Raw genomic sequence first — 14,124 nt, 5'->3', positions numbered from 1 at the left:
ATGATACGTATGGGGAAGAAAGAGACAAAAGATCTTTAAAATCCAAAATTGCATAATATTTTAGGTATTTGTGTATTTTTGACTGTGACATTCATTTGAGTGAATTCCAAATTGCATTTTATTATACTCCAAATAGAAATGTAATGCTTCCTTCTAAAAGTTCTATTCAAAAAATGCAGTAGATGGCAGTGTAGTTATGCTGGATAGGAGTTAACATATCACAAGAAATGTGGCAAAATTTGATTTTGCCTAGCCAAAAGTTTGAGGGATCAGCTTTTAAATTCAAGCTGCTCATGAATTTCAGCTCCACTGAGATCCAGTTTCATTGTTATTACTAATTAACAAATGATCATAATTAATAAAAATACTGAGTTAAAATTATAAAACGTCATAATTCCATTCTATTTTGGACTAGCAGGGCTGTACTTAAAGTACAGTGCCTCATCCTCCTCTAAGGAAGTCTCAGGCACACTGGAGTGTGCTCAAAGAAAGTAATCAGAAGAGTGAAATTACTGGGCATGCTTAGCTAATTGAAGGGAATGTTAAGAGCTGAAGGGCTGTCATGAAAAAATAGGACACATGTCTCTTTCCCCTAGCTTTTGAAAACAGGATTAGAAGTGGATTGAATGTGGTAAGCAAGCTAAGTAAGGTAGAAACAGACCGCCTTGGAAGGCGAGACTGAGAGTGAGTGATTGGCCCAAAGTTACCTGTTGAATTTCTGTAGCTGAGCATGCACTCCTACCCAGGCCTTTTCATTAGCTCAATCTTTTCCGTCAAAAATGATGCTTTGCCCTGAGTCTGTCTGGGCTGGATTGAATGACATAAAGGGTCAAGTTTTTTTTTAATTCCTTGGGAACCATTTGGAATTTTATAAAAGAAATTCTTAGCTCCTTATGATAGCTGCTATTCTAGTAAGGATGTGGATATTGGCCTTTTTTTTAATGTTTAATTCAGATTGCCAGCGAGGTTATTCTGCTTGTTTATCTCTCTTCGCAAATCAAAACTATCAACTCAGGCTCGTTTTTTCAGACTGTCACTGATTTGGGTTTATTTATCCTATTAGACATTTTGATACTGATTATGAATAATGTACTAATATTTATTCTTTTCTCTTTAGTTAGCAAATTGATATTAATTATGAATAGTGTACTAATATTTATTCTTTTCTCTATAGTTAGCAAAATCCTTCTATGCAGAGATAGGTTCTACATAATGTAACAAGAAATTGCAAATAGCTAACTTAGGTTTTAAGCTGGGAATAGAGAAACAGTGATTAGTACTGTTTAGTTTGCTTATTTTATTTATCAAATTTATTTGCTGACCATCTCACGATTCAGGCAGTTATTGTATAATAGGTGACAAATGAATATGTTGCATACCTTTTACAAATCAGGGTTCACTTTTAGAAGCTGAAATTAGTATTAACAAAAAGAGACTGTAAATTATATTAAATCCATGAAAGGGACTTAACACAGAGAAGGACCAAGAAGAAGCACTATATAACTGAGCTGAACTTTGAACAGGCATTAAAATATAGATGGAAAAAAACTATAAGAATTGGCATGCCAAACAATTATTTGAATAGAAGATAGTTGCCAAACCTGAACTAAATGCATCTTGTGTAAAAACAGTTTTCTTTGTACAATTATAATTCTAGTTTAAAAATTGTCTTGAATATATAGTGACTTTTCCTGAGGTAGAAATATCTGTCCAGTTTGTATTTCCATACTGGTTGTGAAGCTTTCTTAAGTTACTATTATAGCAACAACTTAATCACATGAGATTCCCATTTAATACTGTTTTATTTTGGTATTTTATGTGTTTCCCTTCTTCAAGTGTCCTCCTTTTCTGAAACTCTTTTGATAAATGTTAATTGTCTTTCATTTCACCTCCCCCGCCTCCCTCCACCCCAGAATATATCTTCACAGAGTTGCTCTGAGGCAAAAGAGGGTGACCTGACATAGGCTATATTGAGCTTTTGAAAGAAAGCTTTAAGAAATAAAGAATACAAAGATAAGAAATAAAATTAATGAATCCTGTGTTTATAAGGTAATGAAAAGCATCTGATCTACCCAGAATTTCTGTTACATAATTAGCAATAGGCCTAGACCAAAATGGGCTTGTATTACTAACCATATTTGCTCCATCTCTTAAAACAGACAACCAATTTGGTTGCTTACTCTATTTCAATAAGAGTAGAATAGCTCAGTTTAAAACATGAGGTCATCCAAGGCTATAGAATCACCTCACTTTTAAATCATAAGGACAGCAGTATCTACAGGGCTCAGGTTATACAGAACATCACAATGCAAACTCTGCCCTTTTCTATGAGTGTTGATATTACATGCATATTCAGAAACTATGCACTTTCATTGCGATGCACTAACTGCTATATTGTCAGTTTTGGCCAGTGTCTCTATTCATGGGTATTTATGTAAAAGGAGGGACAGAATCTAAGAAGAAACCTCTTAGAATAGAACATTATGACCCATCATATCCAGTAATTTGTGTCCCACATAACCAGCTGGATATATTTGGGGAGTTCACAAATCTGAAGGGTGATAACCTTCTTTTACTGTCTCTTGGCAGCAACTAGTATATAAGATACGTTGCCTATGATTCAGAAAGTAGTAAACAGTTAACATGAATAGCAATTAATTTCCCATGAACCTCTCCACTTCCCTTTTGAAATCATTAAAATTACCTCTCATTGCCATTACTACTGACAATGAATTCTATAGGTTAACTATGCACTGTGCAAAATTAGCATAATACCCCTGGATATATACCATGTTTACCTGAAAATAAGACCACCCAGACAAGCCCTAGTGTGCACCTAATATAAGCCCTACCCCCAAAATAAGCCCTAGTTAAGAGCTCCCCCACTCCATCCCACCATCTGGTTGCTCGCTGCCACAATGGGGCAGGAGGCCATGCAGCATTCTGATGTTGCCACCATGAGTTGAGGCAAGGCAGCTGGGGGTAGAGCTGCACTCTGCACCCACTTACCTCAACTTGCAACAGTAGCACTAGCAGCAGCAGCCCTGTCCACCAGAAGTTGTTGGGGGCCAAAGAAAGCCCCTCCAGTGGAGGATGTGACTGATGTGCAGCAATGGTGGAGGCCTTTCACCATCTTCTCCCCTAGCTCCAAAACAGCAGAGGGGTACCAAGCAAGTTGGTTGAACCTCCCCCACCCATCCTTCATAGCATGGCAGTCCAGCTCAGGAGGCGAGTGAAAGGGAAGAGATGGGCGGGCAGCCAGATCATTGAATGGGCAGGGGAAGATCGCAGAGCAGGGAGTGGCCTGGCTGCGGAGGCCCTGAGGTAAGCGGGTGCAGGGTGTGTGGGGCAGCTCCACTCCTCCACCTGCCTCTCCTCACCTCATGGTGGTGGCACTGTGCAACACACGCTCTCCTGCCCCGTTGTGGCCATGAGCAACCAGACAGTGGGATGGAGTGGATGGACAACCGCAAAATAAGGTATTCCCCCCCCCCCAAAATAAGCCTTAATGGGTCTTTTGGTCCATATACATATGCATACATACATACATACATACATACATACATACATACATACGTATATATGTGTATATGTATATAATAATAATAATAATAATTAATAATTATAATAATAATGTTGGAAGGGACCTTGGAGGGCTTATATAAAATTATAATTATAAAATTCAGCCTCAGCCATGGAAGCCTGTTGAGTGATGTAAGTAATATGAAGAATGTAACTCATAGCCTAGCCAGACTAATATGTTGGTGTATTATATATGATGGTATGAGATCAAAATAGGATGTTAATGTAACATTAATTCAAAAAGAACTGTAATTTTTCACCAAATGTTTTACAAACCAAGATTAAGTCCAATTCCCTTCAGGTATTTTCATCACCATCTTTTATAATCCATTGACATTATCCAAATTTAGGGATGCCGACAGCATATGATCAATAAAGTCAAAATGATGGCTATGAGAATGTCACAAAATTCCATCAGTTTTTCATATGGGATATATATAAGAAATGGGTGGAGATTCAATTCTATCATGGCTTCCATCTTGACTTTTTTTAGCATATCCCTGTATGTTAATTATAGTTAATGGGAAAAAGTCCAAAAACTTGGTAGATGCTAGATAGTCCCGTATCACAGGAGTCCCCAACATCTGGTCCATGGGCAATACTGGCCCAGTACTGAGCCATGCCCTGTTGGCAACTGAGCTGCAGAAGTGGCGGGCGAGTGCACAAAACTCCATTTGTGCCAGCAGCAGGTGTACAATAAGTACTGTAAGTATTGTATTGACTATTGTATTATATTGAGTAGTTTAAATGCTCCATTGTGGAGAAAGCTCTAATCAGGCTTATCTTCAGGTGAGCAGCATGTTAAACTGCAATTAATAAAAATGCAAGCAAATTCATGTATCAGAAGAGGAAAGAGGAAAAGACATTCAATCTTAAAGGGAAGCTAGAACAATGAATCATAATTTAGAGATGTTCCTTAAAATTTGCATATTAAGGCTAAACAGTTACTTATGAATAATGCAAAATTTTGTTTGCATTGGAAACCAAGCAAAGACAGATTTCATGTATCAGACTGAAAATTGTCTCTTCCCCTTTGCTGATCTGCCTATTTTTTTTACTTTACTGCAGGTCTTAGCTTATTATAGCTACTCTATTTCTGGACTCATAGCAGGATCACTTATAGATTCTGAATTTCATGCTTCATTAATATTGATTAACTCTTCCAACTTCTTTTATTGCTTATGAGAGGAACAAATTCCTTATCCAATGGTGAAATGATAGAAATCCTAGAAATTATTGCAGCAAACTTTTAGTGATAATTTCTGAAGCAGATGTTTTGCAAGCCGGCAGTTTTTATTAAAAGAACAGTAGGAAATAGTTTGTTCTTGTTTGTTTGGCCCTGGAGGAAATTAAAAGGCGTTTTTGTAATTTTGATCATAACTGCAAGTGTAGATTTTAATGTTCAAAGTATGTGGTTTGTATGAAGAATAGGCACCTTTAGAGCTCAGCAAGCCATTAAAAAAAAGATAAATGTTTGCATATTGTAGGGACAAATGCACGTCACACAACACTTGTGTCCTTCTGTATTTATTAAATTTCTTTGAAAAATGGCAGTGCAACAACAGTATATCTGCTATACTCACTGATTTTTTACTGCCCATGGACTTCTCTCTAGACAATAAATTTGGGACCCAATGCTTAAATGAGTGAATATTATGTGATGGAGTGGTGGGAAAATGTATACTCGAGCAATAAAGGGAAAGAATGCATTAACTGAAACTTATATATTCTATTGCCTTCTAGAAATGTTGGAGTTAAAATTCATATTATCTCTGTCTAAAAGTTTCATGCTGGCTGGAGATGATATAATCTGTAGTTCAACACATCTAACTGACACAATGGTAGGGAAGGCTGTTTTATATTTTCCCCTCTAGAATAATTTTGGGCTGGATTCAGCATAAGTGATTCAGTCCATTTTATCTGAGATTTGTATCTGAGACACAAGTATTCTGCTCTCATTTAGTTTTAGATTTCTTTGAGCTGCTGCCTTAAATTTTGTTTGTTCTTTGTTCCCTTTACTCACTCATTCACATCTTTTGGCGTACATTGTGGGGTTCCTATATTTTGCCTTTAAGTTCTTTCAGTCTTACCAATATGTGAAAATTAGCTTCAGTGGCCTCTCACTTCATTTTATTCTCCAGTCACTATGTCAAGTGCTACATATTTGAAAGATAAAATGTTGATTTCAGGTATGGAAAAGTTGCTCACTGTTAATACCTGCCTTTATTTTCACTTTTCTCTTGAGAAAACTGGAACTCTACTTGAATAGATAAGATATATCATTGCAGATACGAAGACTCTTACTAGCAGGAATCTCCTACTAACTAAGGATCAGGTTTTTTTCTATAAATGTTTTTCCTAGGATGTAAATCCTGTGGCTTTTTCACCTCACCTTTTGTAATAGTTTCCTTTCAGTCTGTTTCTTCCTGAGACCCAGTTGTGTTTACAAAATGGTCATATTTGATTGTAAGCTTCTTGTCCAGTGGTTCTCCACCTGTGGGTCGGGACCCCATTTGAGGCCGAACGACCATTTCACGGGGGTCGCCAAACAACACAGTCCGCCACTTTTTCCCCTTTTCCTTAGCTGTGCTACTCCCTTTTATTCTATTGGCTTTTGAAAGCCAATAGAAGAGACTTTCTTGAATAGAGTAATTCTATTGGCTTTCAAAAGCCAATAGGAATTGTCCAGGCTGTCTCTGCCCTGCTGAGCCCACCAAAAGTCCCATTCTGCAAACGGTGCTATACCAGTTAAGTAGTCCTCGACTTACAACCGGTTGAGTAGTCCTCGACTTACGATCGATTGGGGGTCGCGGCATTAAAAAGATTGAGAACCACTGTTCTTGTCCATCTTGCAGTCCTCAGGCTAATCTCTGTTCTGTTTCCATATAGCAAAAGTCAGAGGAATTAGAAATAATATGGCTTACACACAGTTTCGGCTTTTAAATATATCCATGGAAAGGAATTCCAAAGATAAGACAAGCTTTTTACTTATTTTATAACAGCTTCCCTAACTTAGTTGCCATTCCTTGTATGAATATATGTCCCAGAATTCTCAGCAATAACATTAGTGGACTGAACAACAAACATAAGGAGGGTACCAAAATTGGGAAAGGGTGTTTTGAGAGCTCTTGAATCATACTAAGGCTAGAGAACATTAAAATGGAATGGTTTGAGAGATGAATAAATCCTTTAAATATGCTTAATCCAAAACATCTAAGATCTTACAGGACATCAGCATATTTTTGATGCAAGATAGTCATTTACCAATGCAGATACTAGAATATTAATGCAATAGCTTTCCAACAGCATACATTTTTCAGAAGACATAATGCAATATTATTTCTCGTAGGCATTGAAATGGCTATTTGTTTAATGTAATAAAACATATTACAAGCTTCAGCTTTGAGGTTGTTGTACATAGGATTCACTCTATTATGCAAACCATTTGAATTGTTTCTGGGCTACAAAATTTGTTCTGTTATAATAATTTTATCACAATGTCTATCAGAATGGGGAGTTGTTGATATAGATGATTTTTATGAGGGGATAGATGAGGGGATAGATGGGGAGCTCATCAAATTTGCAGATGACACCAAGCTGGCAGAAATATCCAACACTCCAGAAGACAGGCTTAAAGTACAGAAGGATCTGGACAGACCTGAACACTGGGTGCTATCTAAAAAAAATGAAACTCAATGGTGAAAAAAGTAGGCAAGAAAAACCAAATGCACAGGTATAGTATAGGTGGTACTTTGCTCAATAGTAGTAACTGTGAGAGAGATCTCAGAGTCCTAGTTGTCAATCACTTAAATATGAGCCAGCAGTGTGCTGCATCTGCCAAAGCTATTCTCCAAAGCACCTGAAGGCAGGACAAGAAGCAGCGGATGGAAGAGTGAAGCAACCTGGAACCAAGGAGAAATTTCCTGACAGTTAGAACAATTAATCAGTGGAATAACCCGCCCCCTCTGAAGGCTGTGAATGCTTCGACGCTGGAAGTTTTTAAGAAGAGACTGGACAGTCATTTGTCTGAAATGCTATAGGGCAGTGGTGGGGAACCTATGACACGCGTGCCAAAGGCGGCACTCAGAGCCTCTCTGTTGGCACATGTGCCACCGCTGCCAGCAGCAGGTCCATAGGCTGCCACCGCCGCCCAGAGCAGGAGCCTCACCCAGCACAAAGAAGGCGAAGTGGCCAACTAGCAAACTCGAGTAGAGGTGGTAGAGCAGAGGTCACCAACCATTGTCGATTGGTGGACTGGAAGAAATGGGAGGGGGAAGCATTTTACATGCATGAGTGTGCACACGGGGCCGCGAGCACATACGTGCTGCAAATGGGGTAGGGCTAGTGCCTGCGTGATACTCACTAGCCCTGCCCCGTTCTTGCATGTTGCAGTGCTTTGTATCTGCACCCCGTGGTGCGACGGCGGCCATTTTTGCACCTTGCAGCATGGTGGCCCATTTTTGTGCTCCAGGTTTTTGCGTGCCAGAGGTGGCATTCAGAGGTGCCTCCCTGCTCCCTCCTGAGGGCACCACAATGCTGATGCGGCCCTGGCACTTTGTGATAAATGGGTTTTGGGTTGCAGTTTGGGCACTCGGTCTCTAAAAGGTTCGCCATCAGTGCTATAGGGTTTCCTGCCTGAGCAGGAGGTTGGACTAGATGACCTCTAAGGTCCTTTCCAACTTTATTATTGTTGTTATTGTTGTGAGATAAGCAAACTTTCTCAACAGAATAATGAATGAAGCTGATGGAAGCATGATGCTGGACATGCAGCCCAGCAGTGCTATATGCAACCCCATAATTAATTATATAAATAATATTTTTTTTCTTGCTTTTCAGCATTGCCTTTAACCAGAAATGCCCTCAAATTCTGAATTTTTGTAGGACATACAGTTCGATAAAAGATTTTCAATTAAAAATCTATACTTAACAGGAGCTTAGCAGGATCAAAGCTCTTTTAAATACACTCCATGTTGGGAAAGAGAGTAATAACATCTGACTGATGGAGGTGCACTAAAACATCACAAACTGCAGGAGGGTGAAAACAGGTTTTAAACAGTAGGAGTTACATAAATGTTTAATTACAATGAACAAAATATTGACTTAATGATCTCAATGCCATGCTGCTACATTTGAGCAATTACTCTTGAATGCTTACCCAAATCTCTTGCAATTATTTTTGTTTATGGAATGGCATAAAAACTCCAGTAAGGAAGAAAAGACTCAACTGTTTACAGAACGCAATTTCTTTACTCTAGAGGGGAACTTGCAAAGCCACAAATTAATATTAAATGACCAGTCAAAATAGTGGACAATTCCAAACTGAACAGAAAGCTTGCAGATGTTCTCTGTCAGTGAATATGATCTCCATTGAAACAGTGCAATCTTTCTGGGTAATTGGATACTTGTGCAATTATTATTCAGGGGTTTGTGTAGAAGGTAAAATTTATGCTGAACGGCTGAGTTTGCAACTGTACCCTCTTGTGGACAATCTGTACCAAAATAGTTAATGTGAATATGAAATATTTATTCCTTACAGAATATCACGAGATACTTTTAATATAAACCTTTTAAAAAAGTTATACTGAATTTTTCCTAAACTGAAACTTGGTATAATTTGGGATAATGGTTAAAGGTGAAGGAGGTTTTAAAAAATCTTAATGAGTAGCAAAACCTTTCCACTTTGCTACTTCTTAAAGCAGCCGTTTAATTCCAAGGCATGACCATCAGATATACTGCTGAAATGCCAAGCGGCAGGTGGCTCCTAGAGAACCTCTGCTTATTGGGCAAGAAAGGAGTTCATGTTCTTGTGCAAAATCTAAAGGTAGATCATCAAAAGGTAGCCTTATGGAGAAGTATCAGCCTTTCTCCTGAAGCCCCATTAAAAATAACTACTGTAAGCTGAGAAAATATATATAGTAGCCCTAGAATCCCCAAGAAACTTTATCCTTTTCCTGTCAAAAAACAAGAAGTTCTAACAAATAGCAAGGGAATTTTAGATGGAGGAGAATGTAAAGGATAATAAATAGAGAAGATTGCAAAAGGGAGGAATATATTTTAGTATATTTTAACATAGGGGTTAATTTCCTACGTCAATTTATTTCAGTGCTTCTTCCATCATTTCTTGTAATCAAATAGAATACCCTTTTGTAACATTGTTTTTCCGTTATTATACATTTTTGGTGCTTTTAGTTCCTAAACATGTGACATTTTGATCGTAGAGTACGAAGTAGGGACTATAAGTCTGTGTTTCAAAACAAAGGCCATTTTTATTTTCTCATATCAACCTGGATCTTTGAAAGTAAAAAAGCACAGAGCAATACTGTCAGTAAATAGAGGAATAGTGATAATTAAAGGAATCAGAAAACAGCTATCAAATTGGGTACTGTGGATTCAGGCTACAGGAAAGCAAAAATCATACAGTTCTTTATATGTGAACAGTGGGATCAACAACAGAGAAGAGTTTTAAACTTCATATTCTGCTTTCTCAGAAGCATGTTTGTTTATTTGGAGTATTCTGAATCAACATGCCTTTTTCTTTTATGTTCATAATTACCTGGATCATGAATCTTCCATACTCAATGTAATTCCAAATCATAACTCTGCTTGCAGCATTACTCTTCTTTTGTATTGGAATACATATCTTGGAATTTCCACCTAATATGTCTCACACTTCTGGAATGCATCTTATTGGGGAAGCCTGGTCTGATCTTGCTTGTTTTCTGATGAGTACCTTTCTATTAATAGAGTAGTGAAACAATCTGAGAATATATATTACAAATAAAAAAAGGAATCCAAATATTCATAAAGTTGTTTCTTCCCTCCTCTCTTTTTTCCTTTAATTTGCAGATGGGCTTCTTTCGCAGAAAATACAAAGAAATCATTGAGGCTGAGAAGAATAGACAAGAGAATGAAGATAGTTGGGACTGGGTCCAGAAAAACCAATGAATTATATTGGGGGTAAGGAAACATTAAAATCCTGGCCATGTGGTACACAGTTGTTCCCTATTGGTCCTGCTCTTGTATCTTCCATATGTGGAAGAAGGAATCTTCTCCAGATTTTCCGGAGGCCTCATTGATGCGGTTGTTCTTCATCACCTTACAGTAGGGAACATATCTTGAGGCAACCACTGCAGACTTGTCAGGTGACTGAAGCAATTTATACATCTTGGAAGAAATGAACTTGGATGACTAAGCTGCAGTGCAGATCAATATTTATGAATCCAACATATATGTGGTATACCCTCAGGGGAAGACTGTTTCCGAAAAAATATTTTTCATAAGTTTTTATACTGATTGTATGTGTGTGTGTGTGTATGTGTGTGTATTTGTATCAATGTTGTATGTTTTCTTTTGAGATAGATTCACAATAGCTGCTGCAGTCCTATATTCACATTTGCTTGGAAGCTAAGTTCCAATAAATTCAGTAGAGCTTACTTCTAAGTAGGTATATTAGAGAATGCACTGTTAGATTGTAATCCTTTGCACACTTACCAGGGAATAAGCCCAGTTACATTTAGTTGGGTGTAGTGGGGCTTCCTTCTGAGTAAGTTCACAAAGGATTGTCCTGTAAAGCACTGATACCCAGCTGAAATTTTGGTCATGCATATGTGTTTGTATCTACTATACTGTACTTTTGAATGTCAATGCGAAAGAGAAGCAGTTGAAATGAATGGAAAGATTTCATGTAATAGAATCTACCAGTGATGGTTATGATTTATGCAAAGCCAAATACTTTAATTTTTTAAAAAATCTGAAATTAAATGTTTGCTTACGTGAAATTAAAAAAAATCTGTTATTCAGGGATTAAACATGGCACATTTCAAAAGGAACAATTTTTATATCTTTTCCTTGCTTTTGTTACAATGTTCAGTTGTGCAGCCCTCAGTAGCAGGAAGCAGCATTTTATATATGTAAAAGGAGGGACTTTTTTTTAAAAGTAATAATTTACAATTTCTTCAGCTATCCCTTAGCAGTGGCTAATGCTTTCAGTGTGAGGTTTCATTTGTTTACACTTACAGCAGAGTTTCGTGTTGTGTGAACCTCAAACTGCATGGCAAACCACCAGTAGAATTAAGTTAACTTGCCAAAGACTTGCTATCCACTTCCTAGTTTTGCAGTCTCAGGCAGGCAGCAGAAATAGGAGGGACACCGACATTTTGGTTCTAACTGTGTTTTGGTGAGTGGCACAGACTGGTTTGTCTTGCGGGACAATGAGAAGACACTTCCAAAATAAATTACTGTCTTTTTGGAAGTATCCCAAAAAGTAATTTTGGAATTAATCACTGTCATTCATTTTGGAAGTATCCCCTATTTGGGGGGAAAAATAAAGTGAAGATGGAAAATTTGGAGGACAAATACAATTGTTGGCACTATATACTGATATGAAAAATGATTGTTCTGGAAAGGAAAATAAAGACTATATATTATTCTGTTTAAGCCTATTTCCTGCATTTCCCTCAATGTGCGATATTCTCGTCAGATGATTAAAAATGCATTGTAACTATATAACTACCTAATCCTCACAGCTTTTAGGTGGCTTTATTAATAGGTCACATTGCATTAGACAAATAAACACAAATAACTTCCTTTGATTCAGCAAAGGAAACTTTTCACTGAGATGGGACGAAATGAGAATGGTGTGTTAAGAGCTTATAAATGTAGAAAAGAGAAATTCCCATTATCTAATGTCTGCTTATTATGTTATTATGCATCTGTCATTTTTTCTGGCCCAGTTCCTTTTAGTAGCTGCCCCTGCAGTTAATCAGTCTGATTTGCAGGTTGGAAGTTAAAGATATATTGCTGTGGCCAACCAGTACATTTCTGCTTCAGATGAGATTCCTATCAGAGTCCTGAAAGTTAATAGTTGGATTCTTGGTTAGTAGCAAAATTTTGCTAACCAGGTGCCCTGTATGTTTCTCGCTGTACCTATAAGACTTTATTATAAAAGGATGTGTACACTGCGAATGTTCAGTATAAGCAAATGTATTGAGCATGGATATATTTAAGTATTTAGCTATAAAGCACGCTTCTGTTGATCAGTCTGGGTTCAAAATAATCATGATCCTATTTAAAGTCCATTAATTTTATAGAATCTTAATTTTATAGAATTTTATAGAATCTAGACATAAATAAACTTATATCTCACCCTTAATATTTGAAATAATCACACATTACACTGATATGCATTGCAGATAGTCCCTGCTTAACCACTCTTCACCAAAAGTTACAGTGGTGCTGAATGAATGGTATTTACATCTGGCACTAGTAGTTACAGCTTTGCAAGCTCCCTATGGACATGTGATCAAAATTCAGGCAGTTGGCAGCCCACCCACATGTTCCACTAACTGCAGAGTGGAAAAATCTCTGACAACTTCAACTTTTCCTTACCTGCCTATCTATCCCCATCTCTGTCTTTTTGGCAACCTCTGCTGTCTTGTTCCCCACCACCCATCCTGTTCCCAGCTGACCTTTGCAATCTTTTTCCTTCTCCTCCTCCTGCTGCTGCTGCTGATAAGATGCACCAGCCTGTCCCTTTGCAAGGCAGTTATTGGCCATATGATGCCTTCCTAATGAGGCCAGGACTTGCCATGCAAAGTGCCAATCCAGGCAGGCTTTGTGAGCAGCCAAAAGAAGATAATGGCGAAGGAGTGATAGACTGCAGGGTAGCTGGGACATGTAGTGCAGAGTATCAAAAAGGCAGAAATGGAAGGACAGGGGAGGTGCAGCAGAGGCAGGAGAAGCATGAGGTCCTTACTAAAAGTGCTGTGGCTAAATGGTATCATCATATGATATTTCACCCAACAACTGTATGACTTAACAGTGGAAATTCCAGTCCCAGTTAGGGTCATTAAGTGAAACTATCTGTAATGCAATTTGTCGTACAATGACAATTCTTCAAATTTTATTTTCATTATTCCATTTAGGGTATCCAGAGTTAGAAATCAAGTTTTCTGAACATTTTATTCTCAATTTAGAATGGCATTATATTCCAGCATAAATATTTCATGGTATGATGTCAGAGCAATTTTTAAAAAATCTATTTTCTTAAAAGTCAGTTTATTCATATAGTCATTACTATATGAAGCTACAGAGGTTCAGAAAGAAATGTTTTCTGATATGCTATATGACTCCATCTATATTTCCGTCACAGGTTTTTTTTCTACTTGATGCCTTTAAGATGGAGGAATCATTTCAAAGTGGGATCTTCTGAATCCCATGCACACATTTTGCCTTTGAGCAATGCTCTCTTGTCACTCTCCTATGCAGCTATTAGAGTATGAAAAATAATGCCAGCAGGTGGCATCCTGGCCTTATAGCTCAGAAGCAAGAGTTTCTTACTGATTTGAAAAAATATGTCCCTTTTTTCACAGAATGTATATGGAATCTGAATTTATTGAAATAATTACCAAAATTCTTACTGATTTCCACTTTTGCAATATTTCAGCTTGTGGCATGATCTGTTGTTTCTGTTTTTAAAATACATAATAAAGTTAATGCAGGCATTGTGTCTACATGAGACATAAAAATGTTTATTATCAGATA

At 37.6% G+C, this 14,124-nt stretch overlaps 1 protein-coding gene across 1 annotated transcript in view; it reads left to right on the top strand.

Moving 5' to 3' along the window:
- ITGA9 (integrin subunit alpha 9) overlaps positions 1-12,018 on the top strand; it is a 250,241-nt gene extending 238,223 nt beyond the window's left edge. Inside the window, exon 28 of the mRNA XM_039336863.1 lies at positions 10,429-12,018. Within this exon, the coding sequence (XP_039192797.1) occupies positions 10,429-10,527 (99 nt within the window). The 3' untranslated portion in view covers positions 10,528-12,018. The remainder of the gene's footprint in view (positions 1-10,428) is intronic.
- The last annotated feature ends 2,106 nt before the right edge of the window (positions 12,019-14,124 follow it).

This window comes from Crotalus tigris, unplaced genomic scaffold (assembly GCF_016545835.1).
Source record: "Crotalus tigris isolate CLP2741 ecotype Arizona unplaced genomic scaffold, ASM1654583v1 scf7180000017666.379230911805:20528666, whole genome shotgun sequence".
NCBI classification, from domain to species: Eukaryota; Metazoa; Chordata; class Lepidosauria; order Squamata; family Viperidae; genus Crotalus; species Crotalus tigris.
The sequence above is the reverse complement of the archived record's forward strand: the minus strand, read 5'-3'. Positions and strand labels throughout refer to the sequence as shown.